Source organism: Staurois parvus, unplaced genomic scaffold (genome assembly GCF_062004578.1).
Source record: "Staurois parvus isolate SC_StPar_1 unplaced genomic scaffold, SC_StPar_1.0 ptg000439l, whole genome shotgun sequence".
NCBI lineage: Eukaryota > Metazoa > Chordata > Amphibia > Anura > Ranidae > Staurois > Staurois parvus.
The window spans coordinates 7828026-7850864 of NW_028318235.1; the positions used below are offsets into that span (position 1 = coordinate 7828026).

Consider the following 22839-nt stretch of genomic DNA (forward strand, 5'->3'; position numbering starts at 1 on the left):
AGCAACAATAGATCCCCCTCCAAAATCCCCCCCCCCCCCCATCATCAATAAAACCCTCAGCAGCCAGCATCAATGGACCCTCCAGCAACCTTGCCATTACATACATCCAGTGCTGGAGTACATTGAACTGCACAATCCTTACAATCAGATCAAATAGCATTTTCGGAAAAAGAAAGGTGAGCCATAGCAGCCTACACAATCTGAGATATATCTTCATTTGATTCATGCTCGCTCTGAGTTCCTGATCCAGAATGTATTGATGCCAAAGACATCTAGCAGTATCAACCCTATTTATTCTTTCTACCCCTACATTTATATAGAGTAGAAAAACATATCGGTGGAAAGACACAGAGCAATGCCAGCATGATGACTATAATACATTGTCAGGTGAGCCGGTGCAGCGGCAAGATGAGTATCCCATGAAATCCTCGCTCCATACACAGAAGATGCAGAGGAGGCTGAGCAGCTCGGTTTATTTACACTGGAGCTGACAGCTGACCGAGCTGACTCAGTGGGCGGGACTAGCTAGGATCTTCCAATCTGAAAGCAGCACGAGCCAACCAATAAGATCTCTCTTTACATGGGAAACCAGGAAGTGCAGGAGGATTGCCGGTGGTTGCTGCATGGTGGGGAAAAGCAGCCGAAAATGAGCAAGGATCTCCCCGAGTCCCATGGGAGCCAGCCTCACTCGGTAATCTGGTGTGCCTGCTGCGGGGGCGGAGTGTCAGCTCACCTGAGGGGTCGGTGTACACATCCAGGGAGCTTCTCATGGAACCCCCCCCCCCCCCCATTATAAAATCAGGAAGTGTTTGCCTGTAGTCTGCTTCTTCTGCACCTGGCCAAAGTGTCTTTACAGGGTTAGATCTGTGTTTATGTGTTCCTAATTTCTCATCAACTCCTATTTAACCTGACACACTTAATTCTAAGGAAATGTCAGACTAATGTTTCTACAGGATTTATATAGTGCCAATAGTTTGTTCAGCACTTTACAATATAAGGGGCCCTTTCACACCAGAGGCAGTTAGATGCATTTTATTTTACAGCATTCCAACTGCATAGACAGTTCTGGTTAGCCTATGGGCATACTTCACACCATTGCAGTGAAAGAAAAGTACAGCATGCTGTGTTTTTCTGTGCCGAAAATGTGCATGCGCAAACGTGTGCAAATGCAGCACGCATAAAAGCCCAAAGAAAGTAGAAGGAAATGACCTCACAGGACAAACATGGATGGAAAACCGCACGTAGACGCATGCAAATGTGCGTGATAAAACACGCAATAGACGTGCAGTTTCTGATGTGAATGGGCCCTGATGGGAGACAGTACAGTTACATTACAAGACGATTAACAGGGTCCAGCTACTAAGCTTACAATCACAAGGGGAGGAGCAAGTGGTACAAAAAGGTAAAAGCTGTAGTCAGGGGCGGACTGAAAACTCATGGGTCCCCCGGGCAATAGGGGAACATGGGGCCCCTGTGTCCTTGCCCACACTCACAGCACACCCAAAATACCCTAGAAAAGGTACCAGGGGCATTTCATGGGGCCCCCTACTGACCCCGGGCCTTCGGGCAGTGCCTGAGTGCTCAAATGGTCAGTCTGCCACTGGCTGTAGGGCAGGGGTCTCCAACCTTTCTAAACAAAGGGCCAGTTTACTGTCCTTCAGACTTTAGAGGGCCAGACTGTGATCTGTTGGATTTAACAATCTTTATTATTTGTGGGGAAGAATGGTGCTCCATCATTGATGTAAGGGGGAAGAATGGTACCCCACCATTGATGTGAGTGGGAAGAGGATTGCCCCAAAATTAGTGTGAGTGGGAAAAGGATTGCCCCAAAATTGGTGTCAGTGGGAAGAATGGTGCCTCATCCTTGGTATCAGTGAAAGGCATTGTTCCCCAAGGGCCAGATAAAAGCAAGTAAAGGACCACATCTGGCCCCAGGACTGCAGTTTGGAGACCACTGCTGTAGGGGATGAGCTGATGGAGAGATCAGAGCTACAGTTTATTAGGTGGCGAAGGGATAGGCCTCCCTGAGGAGATGAGTTTTCCAGGATTCGAGTAGGTGATAGATTGGTGAGGAGTTCCAGATGATGGAAGAGGCTCTCAGGAAGTCCTGGAGGTGACGAGAATTAGAGAGTAGCAATGAGCTCGGGTCCGTTCAGATGCTCTTCAGTATCAACGTGGTCAAGTGCACCGGGAAGTTGTCACCTGTAATGGGCCGATCATCTGTGGAGGAATGCCCTTGCCCTGCGGCCTCATGTATATAAGGGACATGTATGTGCTGGCCAGACAATGCCTTAGCTGCAGACGATTGCCCCATTACTGGTGACATCTTAGTGGCAAGCTTGACCATGTTCATTCTGAAGAGCATCTGAACGCACCTGAGCTCATTTCTACTAGAGAATAGGTCTTGAGAAGAGCGAGGAGGATGGTGCGGGTGATATTTCAAGAGGGATAAAATAATTTGTGCCGTCATTTGTTGATGAAAGCAATTCTGCAAGGCCACATCTACACAGGATAGCATATTCAAGTAATTTTAAAGGCTTTTTTTAATGTGCATACTATGGTGATTTTCAGCTTCCACAGGGTTCCAGCAGGTATAACACATACTTACATTGGTCCAAACTGGAATAATGTAACTGTAAAAGTTGCCATAGTCAAACTACAGCTTTTAAGATGGTTAAGAGCCACAGTTTTTGTATTTTCTACAAACACACCAAAAGTGGCACACTAAAATTAGAGATGTGAACCATGCTTAAAGCTACTTCTGCTTTATTTGTTGTACGATATTATGATCTTGCTTTATGTAAGAGAGATCTGTTTTAAGCAGCCCTTAACATCAGCCTATAGCTGTTTCTAAGCTTTTTTTTTCCTCTCACTGCTTCTTAAACCAAGCTACTATGAGAACCACTGGAATACCTAGTTTTTAGGAGTCCTGATGTTTCTAGGAGTTCCAGCCATAGCAGGTAGGGTATGGGATCTGCATTCACACATAGGTGGCAGAGAGTCTACACATAGATCCCACTGTCCCTTGTCCAAAAACAGCACCCTGCCATTAACCAGAGGAAGACAGAAGCTCCAGAAATGTAAGTATTTTGGTGGTCTCTGTACTAGTTTTAGTTAGAGAATGTGGGGGTGATAATTAAAGTTTCATCTATTTGTCAGCTTGCCTATATGTTACATTTAATCCATATTATACTGTCATGTTTCTACTGGTGTAATTTAATGTTAATAAGTTTTGTATTAGCAATGTGTATACTATTACTGGCATTTGGAGTAACATATGAGTTTGTTTTGGGACAAAAGCAGTTGGGTTGACTGAGTCTTTTTTTGTTTTAACTGACCTTTCAGTGTCTTGTATAACACATTATGGGCTTGCTTTGTGCATTAATTTCACATAGACGTCAATGGACCTACTGCTTCTACTGATGGCACTCCTCTCCCAGGTTGAATGACAACCAGCATAGTTCAGTCCTCTTCTTGAGAGTCCTGGCTGTCATAGACGCACCCCCTGGTGCTTCGTCATAATGCCATCCCTGGCTATCGTACTACTGCACTGAACTGTGTTCACATGTCAATTGTTTATCCTTATTCAGTACATTAGTAAGGACAACCCACCGTCAAAGTATACTATTTTTTTTTTTTTAAAGAAGTTCACCTTTTGTTACATGTTACACCCTTATTCAGGGTGTAACATGTTACAAAAGGGCTGGCTCCCCCATGTGACAGCTAGCAGGGGATCTTCTCCCCCAATAGCTGTCACAATTAAAAGAAAAAAAAAACTCAGTAATTAGTGAATGGGAAAATACAAGTTTCGATAGCCTTTGTGGCTCTCGGCTTGTAGTTCTCAGTGAACTACCATGGCGCTTTACAGGCACTCCGATACACTGACAGGTCTGCAGGACTCCTGCATGGCACCAGCAATCTGCCGATCACTTGTGCAATGCTGTCATGCTCCTGAAATAAAAAATAGTAAATGCACATTTTTTTGTTAAAAGGTAAACTTATCCTTTAAGTGTTGAGAGGACTGGAGTTGAGACTTACCCTATGCTTTGCTCATACAGTGCATATTCACTTTAATGCCAAGCTAACCAATAAGAAATTGTCACCATACTATTACCGCTCTGCCATGCCATTCAGCTGTTGGAAGTAAGGATAAACAGCCCCGTGGAGAGCCATATGTCAAGTTAGAGCTGACATAGGGTTGACTTTATTTCTGCTCTCATGTGGCAGTGGTTTGAGTTTGGGTTACAGGTTATTTTAGCAGTAGTTAAAAGTACAACATCTTTAGAAAGAGAGAGGGAGAAATTGTTACCACATTTGTTATGCTTATTAGACTATCTGGCCCTTAAAGGATAAGTTCACCTATGGGAACATGTTACATGTTCCACCTGTTTTTAGGGTGGAACATGTAACATGTTCCCAACGCTGCCCCCCCTCCCTGTGACAGAAGTATGGGGAAAGCTGTCACTTTTTAAAAACAGTGTGGCCATGCAGGGCTCTGGCCACACGGCCGCACCATTCATTCACCGTGTTCTGTGAATGATTGAACTACAGGTTCCAACAGCCTTAGCAGCTGTCAGCTTGTAGTTCTCAATGAACTACCACAGTGCTGTGATAGTTCATTGATCCTTCCTGTCAGTTTATCTGCTTGCTTGTACATCCCATACAGGCAAGCAGATATACTGACAGGTCTGCAGGAGACCTGCATGGCACCAGCGATCTGTTGATTGCTGGTACTATGCTTTAGGCTCCTGTAATGAATGCATTCTAATTCGAAGTACATATGCACTCATATTTTTTTTTACTCAATGCTTTCAGCACCAGATCTCACAGCAATTGCCACTTCCCTAAATTATGTGTTACAAGATTACCAGGTCCCAAGGGATAATGCAGTCTTCAGCAGCTGTCCATCTATTAGCTTGAAGAAAAGGGGAACAGAAGGAGTAGTTGCAAACAACCTACAGTCGTCTCTAGTCCCAGCTAGGGGCATGAAAACAAGGGTAGCTCCGTAATACCTTGTAAGGGAAAGGAGGCTCTCTAAAACCAGAAAGTGGGGCCATTGCTGAGGGGACCAGCTGAATCTGGAGGAAAGGAAAATTTGAACACATCAAGAAGCAGCATATAGTGTTGTCTTCGGCAGGCTGAAGGTTTTACTATGTTTGTGTGTATATACAGTATGTGTGTGTGTATATGTATGTATACATATCTATGTGTACACATTATCATTGTTTAAAAATAAATAAATTGTACTAAGTTGCGCTCAATTACTTTCTACTTTTGCAGGCAGATGACCAGGTAATGGAACCAAGTGCTTCAGGAGTATTTTGTAACAGGATTCTCAATATGGTGAACTCAGAGGATGTAAATGCAATTATTCTGGCTCAGAGGCATATGTAAGTATGTACTCCATTTTTTTTGTTTTTCAATTTTATTACAGTTGCCCTTGGAATTACAGCTTTATCTCCACTCAGGTGAGTGGGGGTTAAAAGTACAATATGCAAAAAACTACTATGTGACCTGTGAGAGTTCACTTCAGTTCAAACTATTTGTTTTGATTAGTACTGTAAAGGGTTGGAGCCTATACCAGTTTTAATGACCATTTGTGTGCATGTTGTGGTGATTTTTGCATCACTTTCTGCCAGGATGGGCAAATCTCTCTAAATAAGCCACAGATATAAACAAAATACATTTTTAGTAATGTGAAGAAAGGTTTAACACTTTAGACAGTGTTTTATTTAGGGATGCACTGATACCATTTTTTTTTTTACAGCGAATATAAGTACCAGTACTTTATTTTTGTACTCGCTGATACCTGTCGGAGAAACCTACTGACAGCTAAATGAGGGATCAGTTATTAAGGATGCAGCATCCCTGCTCCTTAACTACTTCAGCTCTCCTACCTGTCCACCCCTCATGGACCAGAGCAATTTTTACATTTCTGATATGGACCTGTCTATTAGTTGATAACTTTTGTCATCACTTGTAATCATTATTAGTTTATAAAATTGAAATGAACAAAAAAAATCAACAGAAAAGTAATAATTAAATGGAGAATGAGAATAAGGAGTTAATTAGGGCTGATTAATAAGTTTTAATAAGGGGTTAAACAAAGGAACATTTATTTAATAATTAATGCTGCATTCCTTTGATCTGTAGATGAATAAACAGATACAAAATGAAACAACCAGCTGAGCAATGTTGTTGATAAACATTGTCAGGCTGTTTTTTTTGGGGGGTTTTTGACAGCTCCAATTGTCAGGACTTGTTTACACTTCAGCTGACAGCTGAAAGAACTGAGCCTGAAGGAATTGGTTTCAGGTATCAGAGCATTTGCATGAGTACTGATGCTGGTGCAAAATGCTTAGTATCGGTATCAGTGCAACCCTAGTTTTATTGCTTCATGTGCTGTGTCCCTCCATCTCTAGTATGAGTGTCACAGAGCAACTTGAACTGTGGTAAAATCTCCCCAATGGGGTCAAAGTCAGGAAAAAAACCTGACAGAAATTTTAAATCTTCTACACTCTACCCAAACCTAAAACGAAAGTTGACTGTAATTGTGGTGGCTATAAACCCTTTTATTTATTTTTATACAATCAATCTATGATTTTATCAAAACAATTAAATCTGAAAACAATCGAATAGCCTTCATTTCCTTTCCAATCGATTTAGACTCTATTTTGGTCAGATTCCATCAGACTGAGTCAATAGGCCAGGGCAGAAAATTATCAATTATTTAACATCGATCAGAACTGAGAAACTTTGTTCATGAGTATGATTGTATATTTGATTGGTCAGATTATGAGAGAACATGGTGGAAACAGAGATGGAATCGACTTGCAATCGTAAAGTACAATCATATTCTAACTACTGAATTAAATCCACTTCCCTATGTGTGGCACATTGATTGGGTTGTTGACTATAGATAGATTATTCCAATGGAAAGAGATCAATTGAAAAAGAAATTGAAGTGTATATGGCCAGCATTAAATTTTAAGTCCTCTGACGTGCTACTAACAAATCTTACTGATCAAATAACAGACTTTAACAATTTAGGCTACAGTATAGCTTAAAGTGGAAGTTTAGTCAAAATCTATCTAACCCTAAAGCTACTCTCAGCCACGTTCTAAGCCTAATCTGTCTAACCGTATAAAGAAAAGATCGCTATACTTGCCTATTCTGAAGCCGCTTCGGTCCAGTCTCCAGCAGCAGCTTCTGTGTAGAGAGAGAACGCAGACAACGGCTAGGAAATGCTTAGGAAATTATGTCACTCATAGACTTACTATGGGGCATCAGGTGTCTTGTCTCTACACAGAAGCCACCGCTGACAGCTCAGTGCGGGTTTGAACTGGAGGGGCTTCAGAATTGGTAAGAATAGTGATCTTTTCTTTACAGGGTTTGGGAGATTCGAATTAGAATGTTGCTGAGAGTAGGTTTAGCATTCAATTCCATTTTAATCAGAGAGCCCCATGGCTGCAGACAGTTTTAATGACTCTTTTAAGTTCTTAAAATGTCTGGGCAAAATAAATATAAACCTGTTTGATACATCTCTGTAATGCATGCAAATTTCCCCATGTTTTGTGGAAAAATATCTTTTGATTCTGCTAGAAAACTAGTAAAATCCTAAATTTCTAGGTTAGCTGCTATTGTTGTATGCATTCCCTCCCAGAGCTTCTAACAGCCATTTTCCTCCACATTGTGTGCACAGGCTCTTGGGAGTCAAGTCAGCAGAATTATTTTGCTGGGAAATAAATCAATTTATGCATGTGAAGAGGGACCAAGAAGGGAGGGAATAGGTAGAGTTCTGCAGTGGAGCAGGGGAAACCCCTGTCATGGCTGATGGCACTGGTTGGGATTTCCATGCAGCATAGGCAACATTTCATTTAAATGCGTATGTCTTGTAGTGCTAAGATAAGGAGAAATCCTTTCCTTATTTGACGCTCTAGTAGGCTCCCTCTATCCATGCAAAAGGTCCAGTGCTGCCTCCTCTCTAAGGTGTTCATGGCTGCGGTCGTACATTCACCCCCACCACACACAATACAGTGTTAATAGCCCTACATTGTATGTGATGATGTTGAGGGACTGCCTACAGGCTTGAACTTTAGGGAGAAGAGGACAGGGCTGGAGACTGCAGATAGGATAAATGATATAGCCTTTACCTCTTAGCTCCAGTGAGCATTTAACCCTTACCATGTGGAGGAATCTCACTGCAAGAGTATTTTAAATATTGAGCCAAAAAACAACAGGATTGTTTATCTATGATTGAATCAGTAATAATTCTCAACCTCTTATGATGCAATGCAGATGACTTTAGGGCTGTAGGCTCTTTCTCCAGTCACGGGTCTGTACAGAGTTACAAGCTTTGGATACAGGGCTGCAGGGAGTGTGACTGGACTACAAGTGCAGTTATAACCTCTGCTGCGGTTGCATACAGGACTTGTAGTTTATTCATTCACAGATCTTGGTGGCTTGGCACCATGTTACATGTTTTACTGTAAAAATAGATGGGACATGGAAAGAGGTGAACTTGACCTTTAACCACTTGCCCTCCTGAGGATTTACCCCCCTTCCTGACCAGGCCATTTTTTACATTACAGCGCTGCGTTACTTTAACAGACAATTGCGTGGTCATGCAACGCTACACCCAATTTAAATGTGTCCTTTTTTTCCCCCCACAAATTGAGCTTTAATTTTTTGCGCTATAAAAAAAAGACCGACAATTTTGAGGGAAAAAAAGCTATATTTTTTACTTTTTGCTATTTAAACTTGTTCAGTAAAAAAAAATTAAAAATCATATTTCATCATAAATTTAAGCCAAAATGTATTCTGCTACATGTCTTTGCTAACCAAAAATCCCAATACGTGTAAATTAATTGGTTTACGTGAAAGTTATAGCGTTTACAAATGGCGGGATTTTTTTTTTTTTAATTTTTACTAGTAGTGGCAGTGATGAGCGACTTATAGAGGGACTGCGGCGGCCATTCTGTCACTGGGGGGAACTGACTTGGTGTCACTGACATCCCCAGTGACACCGATTCAGTGATCAATGCTAAAAAAGCACTAATGGCAATGAGCAGGAAGGGGTTAACATGACGGGTGATTAAAGGGTTAACTGTGTGCTGTTGTACTTGTGTCCATGTGCTTCACTGTAAGCACACTGCTTTGCATGGCTGTACTGTGCACAGCCATCCAAAGCAGTGTGCACGAGCTGACAGGGAGGAGAACTGTTTGGTTTACAAACAGTTCTCCTCACCATTGGAGATGCTCAGCAATCACCGGCCGGGACCCGATGATTGGCAGCCGCCAATGCGTGTGTTCCCTACCTGAAAATGCAAAATCATGTATATATACGTGATTTTGCGCACCCGTGCTGCCCTGTAGCAGTATTTTCTGCTATAGAGCGGTCGGGAAGCGGTTAGTGTTACTAAACCCACAACTGTAAAATCAGTCTGTATATGCAGTAAACCACGCTTGTTATACTCACTATGGAACCTAAGGGATTAATCCTCCAGATTGTGTAAAAAGGCTGTTTGATCCTGACTTCTCTGATCCTCCCCTTCTTGCAGTGCCCCCCCTCTTCTCTCCTGATAAGACATGTGATCAGCACAGGGCAAATCAGCACTGTCCAGACAGAGGTCAGGGGATCTGCATCCTCCTAGAGCAAAATTAAAACTCCTGAAAGCTTTAACATGTGCTCTGCTGGACATTGATAGAAGTCACAAGACTGCTCTAACTGCTGATAAGTATTTTGGCAGTTTATATTTACTAAAATAATTGCACTTCCATGTTCTGTATACTGTGGGAGACCAGATATAGCAAATGCAGGGTCCTGGGTTTAGTAAAACTTTAATATGCAGAATGATGATGCAATGCAGTTTGTACCATGTTTGGAAACATTTGGAATTTTCATTTTCTTGATTGAATGTGGTTGAACTTGCTAAAATGTGTATTATTTATTTATGTATTTTTGAATACCCTCTTATTACATACAAGGTGAATAATACATCTTATTACAATCCAACATTTAGTCCAGCTCTCCTTAAGTCAATAGACAATTAGGGGTTTATTTACTAAAGCTGGAGAGTCCAAAATCAGACTCCCTTCTGCATAGAAACCAATCAGCTTCCAGGTTTCATTGCCAAAGCTTCATTGAACAAGCTGAGGTTAGAAGCTGATTGGTTTCTATGCAGAAGGGAGTCTGATTTTGGACTCTCCAGCTTTAGTAAATCCCTTACTGTCACCATAACCTTCAACAAACAAGCAAAAAAACAACCTAGCAAGAGTAAACGTATCAGATAAGTAATCATGTATACGAATACACTGACTTGCCATGCTATTTAGAGTCTGCACCCTGCTGAGATCAGTTTTTTAACAATAAAGCAATAGAGGGTAATCAAAGAACAATAAGAGAAAAAAAATGGAAGATGGGGGCAGAGAGGAAGGAAAGTAGAGGAAAGAACGGGATGAATTGAGGGATGGGGAGGGTAGGGAGGACCCAGATTTTCCCTCAAACGATAATATCTATCCTGGCTTTCGAGGCCTATTCTCGGAGAGCTTAAACATGCCTGCCAGGGCATCTAAATTGCTGTGTTTCGCGAGTTGGTTCCTAATGAATGCTGTTAACTGTTCCCTAAGATGAATTTCAGATACCCTAATACGCCAATGTTCAAATAACAATTTTTATGAACTGGTTCTGTTTCACCCTTTCCGCAAATAAACAATTTCATTTTGGTTGCTCAAGCTGAAATGGTATCACTGCTCCTCCCATATTTGCCATATGATAAATGAAAAATCAAGAAAGGAATGAGAGACCCCTGACTTAATACCTGCAGCAAGTAAGCATAGAGAATGTGGTTGACTTAAAGTGTATCTAAACCCAAGAACAAAAATGTTATATATTTCAGTTTACCAGATTAAGTGGTTACATTAGTTTTGTTTTCGTTTTGGCTTTTTCCCTTTTTTTTTCTTTCAGTAATCTTGTGATTAATGCACTTCCTGTCCCTTAATGTCTTCACCTATTTCTCCAGTGTATTTATGGGGCAGCCATGTTTGTCATACTTGCTAAACTTCAAACATGTCTGCCTTTGTTTATCCCTGTTAAATGGTGGATCGATGGGATTGTACTTCAAAATGTTTTTAGCCTGAAAAACAAAAATGAATGCAGCTACCAAATCTAGGAACTGGTGAGATGCAAAATGTTATTTTGTTTTCGATACTGTTCACCGTAAAAGGATCTTTTACTGTTAAAACCTTGAGTGTATAGAAATCTAACTCTCTTCATTTCATGTTTGTTTTCTTTAGGCTTGACCGCTTCGAGAAAACCAATGAGATGCTTCTAAACTTTAACAGTCTCTCCAGCACCAGACTGCAACAAATGACTGATCGGTTTTTACATCACACAAGGACATTAGTGGAAATGAAGAAAGACTTGGACATAGTATTCAGAAGGATAAGGTAGGGAATTATGAAAAAATAGCCTTTCACACTATAGTTAGCTTTACTGGTATTTTACTATAAACCAGCAACGTTATTTATTTTGTTGCTTTGGTAGACTAAAGTGCTATCATTATAAAGCACCTTTTGTCACTGACAGATTGTTCCACCATGCCAGACTTGAGGTGGAGTGGCACATGAAATGTAAAATATTGGCTGAAACAAGCTGCAGGTGGAAGGGATCCCTTTGTGTAAGTGCACAGCGAGCTCAGAAATGTATGGGGATTGAAACTGACATCCCTTTTTAGGTTCAGTTCATTGGAATGCGGTGTGGGTAAGGCATATTCTGTGTGCATTTCCTGTACCTTGCCCAAAGTGCACTGCCTTTGTGATCTGCTGTGGGTACCAATATATTCTTAACAGCATCCCAAATGCAGATCACACACACAGTGAGTTTGCAGTCAGCAAATCCCCTTGTACTGCAGTACGATGCAATTTGGTGCGGCGTGTTTTTTAAAAGTATTGCATGCACTACCACTGCAAATGTATTGGCTGAAAAATCGCGAGCCAGCTCCCCTGTACTCCATTATAGTGATATGACATGTATACAGTAATGTATATCCCAGCTCCCCTGTACTCCATTATAGTGATATGACATGTACACAGTAATATATATCCCAGCTCCCCTGTACTCCATTATAGTGATATGACATGTATACAGTAATGTATATCCCAGCTCCCCTGTACTCCATTATAGTGATATGACATGTATACAGTAATGTATATCCCAGCTCCCCTGTACTCCATTATAGTGATATGACATGTATACAGTAATGTATATCCCAGCTCCCCTGTACTCCATTATAGTGATGACATGTATACAGTAATGTATATCCCAGCTCCCCTGTACTCCATTATAGTGATATGACATGTATACAGTAATGTATATCCCAGCTCCCCTGTACTCCATTATAGTGATAGGACATGTTGTATACAGTACTGTCCCCCCGAGTCCCCCGCGGCAGTGGAGAGGGTGTCTCCTCTCAGCGTAGGAGAGCGGACCTCTCCTGCACCTGTCCCCTCAGCGGCGGTGCTGCAGAAGCCGGAAACCGGAAGTTGTAAACCGGAACTCGGCTTCACAATGAGGCTTGGAGTGCAGGTGCAGTCGCTCCATGCTTCATCTGTGTTCGCCGCTCGCCACAGAGGAATTTCTCCTCACATTCGGCGAGCGGCTTTTTCAAACCCTGTTAAACGTATTATCAGATTTGAATACAGTAACAAATTGAAGCCAAGCTCACGCTTTATAATCAGTTACAGAAAACTGTTTTTCCTTTTGAGTTAAAGGTTTTACATGAATAAATAAAAGCTGATCATTTTAATCACCCCTGTCAGTGGTAAATGGATGGTCTCATCCGTGTAAACTGATACAACTTCTGAAACACAGCTGACTTGCTGACTGAATCGCCAGATGAAAATAGAAGAAAGACAGCCTAAAATCGGAAACTAATACAGCCGCCACAACTAAGAATTGGCAAGCTCCCGGCATCAGAAACTCCTTAAAGTGCTGGGAGGCGCTGGCTTAAAGTAATATATGCAGCATTTAATTAAATAGGTTTAGAATGCAAAGCACCTAGGGTTTTATGTGTAAAATGTTCATATTGGTCTTGTGAGCTTGTTAGAGAGGTTTAGGCAAGGTTACTTTGTTGTTCCAGTCTTTTTGAATTGACATATTCTAAATTACAAGTTAAAAAAAAAAAAAAAAAGAAGAAAAAAGTGTGCAACACTCCATTGCCAAAATAGCTACATGAGCTACATTTGGGATGTTTGTTCCGTGTACGGCAGCCCATTGAAATAAGCCGCCTTATGTGTGTTGTGCGAAATTGTTCGCAAAATCACGTGTTCACAAAATGCTAGGTGTGAACCCAGCCTAATAAATAATATGAATTCAAATATTTCTTGATGCTACCTTAAAGCTTTCTTTTTTACAATATAGTTGCATAATTTAACATTGAGGCTATTAGAGGCAATTAGAGAATCATCTGGTTTATTTTCATGTCGTCCAATGAATAAGAATTTGATTACAGTACCACCCTGCTACTGGATTTATTACAGCTTCCTATTTCTGTTATGTAGGATGTTAAAAGGGAAATTGGCAAAGCAATATCCGGACTCTTTCAGCAGTAAGTACCTTCATATTTTATTATGAAAACAAATGATTTTTGCATAGCCATCTGGCTTGTGTTGTGTTTTGCAAAATTTTTGTGCTAAAGTGAATCTAAGGCCGGCCATACACATCCTCGCTTTTCAATGCGCATGGAAGAACTTGCTGGGCTATTGTATTCAGATAACCAGCAGCAGCTGTCAGAATACCCAAATACAGGCTGCATCTGATTGTCTCTGTTCGGCTGACATTTTTCCAACCAGCTCCTTTGATTTTTCAACCAAATAATCTTGGGCAGGAGGGGGGTCGGCAGGGCAATCCACTAAGTGAATTTTGTCCGGTTTTGTCATGAACCGAAGTTTGCACAGTGCATGGCCAGCATAAAGTCAATACTTTTTTTTTCAGTTTTGGATTGACTAGAAAAAGGTAGGAAGCTGCTTCTGTCACTGATGGGGAGATTCACCCTCTATATTTATTTTGGTGATAGTTGTCACTTTGACACAACGTGGGGGAAAATCCAAAATGTAGTTGTCTTCAAAACGCAAGAAGAGGGCAAATCTGCCACCGGGAACATTTGACTACTGTCTAAGTGGTGGTTTGGAGAGATCTCCTTCACTTTGTGTCTACAGTCTGAATTTTGGTTTTACATACTTTTTGTACAACCTAAAAATCTCTTATTTGCTCGCTTCTGGTCTGTTAAATATATTATCAGAATAATTGTCTGTTCTGTAGATGCCCCTGCTAATCCTGTCTGAAATCCTGTGAGCTTGTAACTTCTTGTGCATGCTGTAGAAGTATCTCAAGCATTATTAGCCGTGCCCAGAGTGAGTTGTTTGGTAGCCCTAGGGTGGCAAAACAGCTCATCCATAGATAAAGTACTGTGAGTGAGAATTATCACCACATGACAGAAAAATGTTCTGATAGGATCACCAGGTGGAATGGAAAGGAAAAAAGTCTAAAAAAAACAAAAAAAACAAACAAATCTAGCCACTGCTTATAAGGTCTAATAAACTGCAATTTACTACAGGTTTGTTTTCAGATTTAAATACACTTTTTTAAGGCAAAGTGGAATCTGCATGTCCTGCCATGCTTTGAACAAGCACAGGGACACACTGTGATACTTGCTTGATGCGAACAGCAGTGCATGCATGAACTTTCAATCATATCTCTAGAATAAATATAGGATCAGTCCCCGCTTGGAGAATGGAAACCTTCGAGGTTGATTTGCTAAAAGCAAACAGACTGTTTGAAGCTCTGCTGATTTCCATCATCCAATCATGTGCAAGCATAAGTGCTGTTTTTTATTTTCCTTGCACCTGATTGGTTATTCTTTAGAAAGTGAATCTTAACCACATGCACAAAGCTCTGGAAAACTAGTGCAAGTGCACTTGCAGAGTCTATTTGCCTTTAATAAATCAACTCCTTTGTGATTAAAAAAAACTTTCAGCTGCATACTTTTCATAACCTAATAGTACAACAGAAAGTGCCCAATAATAGCAAGTGATGAATAATATTTGGATCAATGCTTGCTTTTAATGAGCTGCATGTGGTCTGCCTAATCCATAGAAGCCAATCTAATTTCACTGATCAGACAAAGTAAATTGACCACAACTGAAACTGAATTGGTTTTGCACACAAAACGGTGGTCTTTGCACTGTGTTAATGCAAAGGAATTATACCTTAAAGGAAAATGTTGAGATAGATGTGGAAAATGCCATTGCTGTCCTACCTGTTTTGGCTTCAATAGAGTGTGCGCTGCTTAACAAACTAGTTGATAGAGCTTTTAGATGTAGAGGTTAGCTACGGCAGCTAACACATAATTTGGCTTTAGGTTTCCTTTCAAGATTTCCGTGAGCTATATCTAGGAATGTGTTCTGCTCTACACTTGGAAAGTTGCCATGCAAATTACCATGGGCTTCTCTAAGAATGATTGCATATTCTGGCACAGTATGAACCAAGCTGCACATTTAACCTAGGTATATAAAATGTGCCTGACAATAACATATTTCTTTGTTTCCTGTGATGTTTTGCACCTAGCTATAGTTTAAAATGGTGAAATAAATATTAATGTCTTTCGTTCAATACCTATAAGTTCAAAGGTTTCTAAACCATTCATGCTGTCTATGCAGTGGCATACCAGTCAAAGTAAGGGTAGCACTATAAAGTGCTTGTAAAGGCTCAAGGTTTTTTTTACCTTCATTGCATGAAGGTAAAAAATCTTCAGCATGCAGCGCCCCCAGCCCACCTAATGCCTGAGCACCATCGCAATCTGCAATATGCATGAGAGCCTTGGCTCTACGTGAACTCTCCCTCCTTATTGGCTGCTGTCATTCACAGCCAGTGAGCCAATGAAGGGAGGGGGGGGGGGCCGAGCTGCAGTGTGAATGGACACATAGAGCAGCGGCTCAGTAGCGAGCCTGTTTGGGTGCCACATAGCAAGCTGTTTGCTCTGGCGGCACTTGGCAGGAGGGAAGGGCCAGGAGCGCTGGGTGGGGGAAGGGGGCAGAGAAGAGGGGGATCAAAGCTGCTCTGTGCAAAACCATTACACAGAGTAGGCAAGTATAACATGTTTGTTGTGTGTTTTTAAACTTGCCTTTAATATCGCTTACATTTTTTTTGTTTTTGGAGAATACCCTCATGAAAGTGATGAAGTCGTACAGCCCAAGGATATTAATGGATGTGCATATCTATTCAAGTGTCAAGGAGAAAACATATTTTGAAAGTGTTTGGACCATTTTCTTAATTCTATCTGCTATCTAATGTATACCAATGCAAGTTTAACAAAATGTTTAATAGTACAAAATCTACACTGGTTCAACAATTTTGTATACTTATATGCTTCACATTTGTTAAACTTGAAATACTTGGTAATGTTGTTTGTTCAATGTTCTCCAACTTTAGATGTCCATGAGTCTCCTAGTTTGGAAGATGATGATGATTTTGATCCGATGCCAAAGAGTACGGCCACCACCATTGCTACTTCAGAGCAGAGTACAGAATACTGTGACACCAGTCCTTCTATTATTTCCCCCACTATAAGTCAGGACTTTGAAGACTTATCACAGGCTCCTTCTGAAACGCCATCTGCCAATGGGCAGCTTCTGACAGATGATGAGGTTGCTCATGAGGACTAGCAGACTGATGGGATGGTGGGTAATCTAAAAGTGCACATTGTGGAGATGTAAATTCTCTGTTCCCCTGATGCATTTAAAGCCCTTTTAGTTTGAATGAGTTTACTACAAGGCATTCCTGAGATGAGCGCTCTACTTTCAAAGGTAATTTTACCAAGAAATACAAAGCCACGACATTTGGAGACCGCATTTATACATTCTTCATTTTCTTTTGGCTAGGGCCATTCTGCAGGCTGTACCCTCTAGATTCTGGCATTACTCGTGTAAATAATTGCAAATCATATGAACTACCAATCTGACTTAAATGCTGTCATTTTGCTTGTTCAGTTATGTTTTACTTTAAGTATGACGTTTCTTTTTTTTTTTTTTTACCATCTATTTACTTTTTTGTGTAGCATTCTATCCTGTGTACCCTATACATTTTGTGTTTCAGTAAGACTATATTCCCCATTTCTAATCCCTCACTGATACAAAATTTTTAATCTGCTGATCATGCTAATTGGATGTGACCCATGCATTGTGGACAGTCAATGTGTTCAATCTGGTTTATTTGAAATACTAAATTAGAAATTGATACTATGTCTCTGCAAAAGGCCATGCATAACCTTCCTAAGCCATGTGTGTGCTGTTGAATGTAGTAAATGCTGGAGCCTAACCGTTAACTTTCAATGATTTATTCATTTAAAACCTGTGGCATTATACAGCAACAAGAATGCTAACACTCTTCAAGGCAACATGTTGGTGTTCTTGTTGCTCTGTGATGCCATAGATTTTTAATGAGACCAATAACGGTTTATAGTCGGGCTCTGCCATTTACTACATTCAGATAGACTTTTTGGATGTACAGGGACCCAGGCATTGAACCAATGATCCACGGGCCATATTGGCATTGAGGTAGAGTTCATCCTTCCTTATCGTGTATGTGTGTCCTTTGAAGGAAATTTGCAGCTACCTCTTCAAACTGTGGCTGTAAACCCTTTCATAAACCGAGTGAAGTGACTGGCTCCTGGTGATAAACGGAGATGAAACAAATCATCTTACATAAGTTGTACCTGTCTATCTGCTGTCTTCACTTCTCTACAGCTGTTCAAAGTGCTGAGTTTATAAAGCTTGTCTGAGTGTTTAGAATAAAGGGGGCAGAGAGCTGAAATTGCACACGACAGAGCTCAGTGAGCACAGTCCTGAGACCGCTCACAGAAACAGAGCTGAGGCTGTCAATCTGCTGGAGATCCCTCCCCTGTCACCATTTTTTTCTTGGTGTCAGGAAAACTTGTCAGAAGTGATTCATGCAGATAACAGAGGAATGAAACAGCAGACAGAAATCACACTTAGGCCTGGTTCACACCTGTGAGTTTTTTTTAGTGCATTTTGCAGAAACGCAATACAGTCCATTTAACATGGTTTCCTATGGGACACATTTACACCTAATGCGTTTTTCAGCCACTGCATTTTTAGAAGGGGTCAGGGACTTTTTTAAATGCAACACGGTGCGTTTTTGTTTCAATGGACATGCGGCAGAAACGCGTGTATTGCATTTTTGATGAGTTTTTTGGGTTTTTTTTACATGTCTTTAAACTTTTCAATTGGTGCAACTTTGCTGCGACACCCCCCCCCCCCCTTTCTTTTTTTTTTTTTTTTAATAGGAAAGTATGACAATTCTGTTCATGCAGCACGGCTGTGAAGCAAATTTACACTCTCTGGTATTACGTAGCATCAAAATCACATCCAAGTTGCACCCATTCAAAGTCACATCAAAGTGGCATCAAAGTCAATACTAAACTCTGAAAGATGCGCATTCATAAGCGCAAAACACATCAATCTCAACAGGCAGAGGTGTGAACCTAGTCTTAGTGCTCTAAATTGAGACAAGTACACAGAGGGATATGCTATGTTTATATTTCATGTCTGAAGTTTACAACTACTTTAAATGCATTTCTAACAGACATATTTACGATAGTTACATTTTGAACAGGGTTTTCTTCCTTTTTTCTCCTTCTCCTCTTTGCGTATTAAAAGTTTAATCGTTGCATATTGGGATTAATAAAAAATGTTCTACAAATATGGGAGGTTTGGGTAAACTGCCATGCAAAAGGTTGCTTTACTCAGTGTCAATCTCACTAGTAATGGTTATATGGGTATTTTGCTTTTTAACATAGCTGCTGGTGCACCATTCTGAGGCTTTGCCCAGGAGTACATAAGTAAATTTTGGCCCTTGTTGGCCAGCATTACTTTTAATTTACCCACTGGTTAAGTGTGTACCTACAGTGGATCTATTAATAAATTTTACACTGCAAAGGAATCAGTAGAATATACCAAATGTCATTGTTATATTAACTGCAAACGTACCTCTTGCCTGTCATGATTGTAAAAAACAAATCTGCTGTTCCTGAGCTTCCAGCCTAGGCAGTCTGGATCACATGCCATGGTTATCAAGATGTGTGTCATAGACCTGCAATGAGACAGAGTATGTGAGGCACAGGGGGATGGATAAGAAAACCATAGCCCGCAACTATAGTGAGAAATATGTCTGTCCTCCTGCATTTAAATCATTAAATAAATCAACACATACTCATACATTGATAAACTTGGGGTTCCCTTGAAGTTATGCTGGTGTTTTTTTTTTTTTTGTTTTTTTTTTCCCCATATCTGGCTTGGACGAATGTAATTATACATAATCCATATCTATGGGATCCCTGCAAAAGCAGAGGATCCCTGCAGTACCTCCCAATACTACAGCGATCCTCTCAGTCTTCCAGGCCTTCGGCACAGCTGCCCTGCTGCATAATAACCACAAGCGGTTGTCTGCTCACATGTGTGCCATTCAGTGAACTCTCTGCATTTATCAATGAATACAAGGCATTCTCTGATTGGACGTGGTGGAGAGGCGAGGTGGTGATGTCACGATTTCAACATTGTGCAATCAGAATGCCTTTTATTTATTGGAAAGAAAACAAGGCATTCACTGAATGTCACCCGTGCCAAGTGGACGAACTGCTGTAGTTACTGTGCAGCAGGGCAACCACGCAGAATGGGATCCAAAAGACCACAAGGATTACTGTAGTAGTGGAAGCTACTACAGTGATTCTCCGCTTCCACAAAGACTGGCCAGATGTTGAAAATACATACTTACATTAATACCAAGTTGAACCAATGTAACCATGTTAAAAAAAAAAAAAAAAACACATCAGGAATTCAGGTTTATTATCTACTGGGGCCCATCGACTTCATAGCCTATTTTACTAAAAGAGGTGATCATGGCCTTTAAAGCCTTTCCCCTCCCCATTGCTAATAAGCATGCTGCTTTCAATAAATCACAACTTAAATAACTTTTTTTCTTTTTTACTTTATCTATCTATGCAGTTGTCCGCTGGCTTACAGTTTACTATCAGTTTTAAAGGGAAGAGACATTTACACTGATTTATTGCAGCATGTTCATTAGTAGTAGGAAGGCAAGGCTTTGAACGTTATTTTATTCTCTACTTTGTCAATGATTTGAACAGTGGAACCCTCCAAGTTTCTTTAAGGACCCATTCACACCATTGTGCTGTGTTGGTGGATATATGTAAAAACACTTTGTGATAAGGCAAACCCATTCAAATAGCTGCCTAAAGAATCAGAAATGGTGCATGTACTATTTAATTTAATGCAGCTCACAACTCATGGTAGTGCTATGCCGAGCGTTGTGATATGCTGCAGCGTATGTTATGTTGAATTGCACCGGAGCATGTTCATGCAATGGTGTGAATGTGGCCTTAAAGACAAATAGGGCAGAATATTATGAAGGCAAACAAGACTGTCGTTATTATGTGGCACTTAAACGTTTGATTGGCAGGTTTTATCTTTGCCTGGACCTGGTTATGAAGCTGGTGTATTTCACATGTATAGCTAAAATCTTTTGAAAGGCTAAAATTCTAACAAACATGTTCTTTTTTGCTACAGAATACCTCTGCTTCTTTGAATGGTCTCTAATATAAAATACTGTATAATGTGTGTCTGTTCAAGCTTTAAATGTAGCTATTCACAAGTTTGTGTGGATGGCATTTTATACATAAGTCACTGTCTCAATATTGGCATATATATTTATAAATGACTAAATAACTTTGTTGTTGCACTTTTTTTTTTCTTTCTTACAAATAATAATGTCATGCATTAGCATTAGTATACATACTACATAATGCTAAATGATGTAGTAGCAGAATCGTGAAAACAAAGTTTTCATTCTACTAAAACAATGAAAACATACACCAAATGATCAGATACAATGTTTTTTCTGTTATGATGATTTACTCTGTAATTTTTGGGCTCTTGAAAATGGTAGGTTTTTGCTTATTGTATTTTTTTTTTTTCTTTGCTAACAAATTCCTTGGCAAGGAAAGGGCTAGCCAGTTGCTACTTTTGCCCACATTTTATTCTCTTGAAGAAGATTAAAATGGAGTTTCAGATTATACCTAACTAATCCTTAAAATGTTCCGTCTCCCCTCCTAACACATATGCTAACTAACCTGTGTAAGAAATATGTATATACTTATCTATTTTCAGGATGTGATGGTCCAGTCACGCTGGTAAGTTAATTGGATCCTGTCTAAACTGGCCTTCGTATATGTATGTATGAATGTAAGTTAGGGACCTTAGATTGTACACCTCTTGAGGGTTAGGGACTGATGTGAATGTACTATATATGTATGTGTGTATGCATGTTTGTATATATATGTAAAGCGCTGCGTAAATTGACAGCGCTATACAAGTACCTGAAATACATAATTGAGTGTGTGTGCGTGTGTATATGTATGTATGTACACACACACGTGTGTGTGTGTGTATGTATATACATACACACACACACAATATAAAAATTCTACACACCCCTGTAAAAGTGTCAGGTTTCTGTGATGTAAAAAAATTAGACAAACATATGTAATTTCAGAGCTTTTTCCACCTTCAGTGTAACCTATAAACTGTACAAACTTTTTTTGGGGGGAGTAAACTAAAATAATGCAGTTGCATAAGTGTGCACACCCACTTATAACTGGTAATGGTGCTGTGTTCAGAATTAAGCAATCCCATTCAATATCATGTTAAATAGGAGTCAGTACACACCTGCAATCATTTTAAAGTGGCTCTGATTAACCCCAAATAAAGTTCAGCTGTTCTAGTAGGTCTTTCCTGACATTTTCTTAGTCTCATCCTACAGCAAAAGCCATGGTCTGCTTCCAAAGCATCAGAGGGATCTCATTTTTAAAAGGTGTCAGTCAGGAGAAGGGTATAAAAGAATTTCCAAGGCGTTAGATATACCATTGAACATAGTGAAGACAGTCCTCATTTTTTCATCAATTTTGGAGGGACGTTCAGTTTTTGGTAATCTCACTGTTACACCATATTTTTTCCACTTGATGATAAGAAAACTGGTCTGGGAGGCTACCAAGAGGCCTACAACAGCATTAAAGGAGCTGCAGGAATATCTGGCAAATACTGGCAGTGTGGTACATATGACAACAATCTCCTGTATTCTTCATATGTCTGGGCTTTGGGGTAGAGTGGCAAAATGGAAGCCTTTTCTTACGAAGAAAAACATCCAAGCCCAGCTAAATTTTACAAAAACACATCTGAAGTCTCCCAAAAGCATATGGGAAAATGTGTTATGGTCTGATGAAACCAAGGTTGAAATGTTTGGCCATAATTCCAAAAGATATATTTGGTGCAAAAACAACACTGCACATCACCAAAATAACACCATACCCACAGTGAATCGTGGTTGCAGCATCTTGCGTTGGGGCTGTTTTTCTTCAGATGGAACTGGGTGTTATGGATCCGCCAGGTGGCACCTCTGGCAGCCCACTAGGCGGAATCACCCGGAGCGTGGGGTCTAAGTCCCGGTCTGCGTTTTCACCAGGGCCCCTGATGGTGGGGATGGACTTGGAGCAGAACCGGGACCAGGTCACGACCTCCGAGCAATACCACCCGTGGCAGGGGGAGCCTCCGTGGATAGAAGTAGGACAGAGTAGAGTCAGATGTGAGGAGGCCGGCAGGACCTGGCAGGATAAACCGGCGGTTGTCACCGTGGGAAATGGCGTGGTACCGAGACAGTAGGCAGAGAGTGGTCAGGTCGCACGCTGGGTCAGT

The 22839-nt window shown here is 40.6% G+C and overlaps 1 protein-coding gene across 1 annotated transcript; it reads left to right on the top strand.

Moving 5' to 3' along the window:
• The first annotated feature begins 587 nt into the window (after positions 1 to 587).
• Positions 588 to 20818, top strand: KXD1 (KxDL motif containing 1). The gene is made up of 5 exons (XM_089687913.1): positions 588 to 691; positions 5281 to 5390; positions 11296 to 11448; positions 13561 to 13607; positions 16490 to 20818. Exons 1-5 carry the CDS (start codon positions 647 to 649, stop codon positions 16720 to 16722), a joined length of 588 nt encoding a protein of 195 aa, XP_089544039.1. The 5' UTR covers positions 588 to 646; the 3' UTR covers positions 16723 to 20818.
• The last annotated feature ends 2021 nt before the right edge of the window (positions 20819 to 22839 follow it).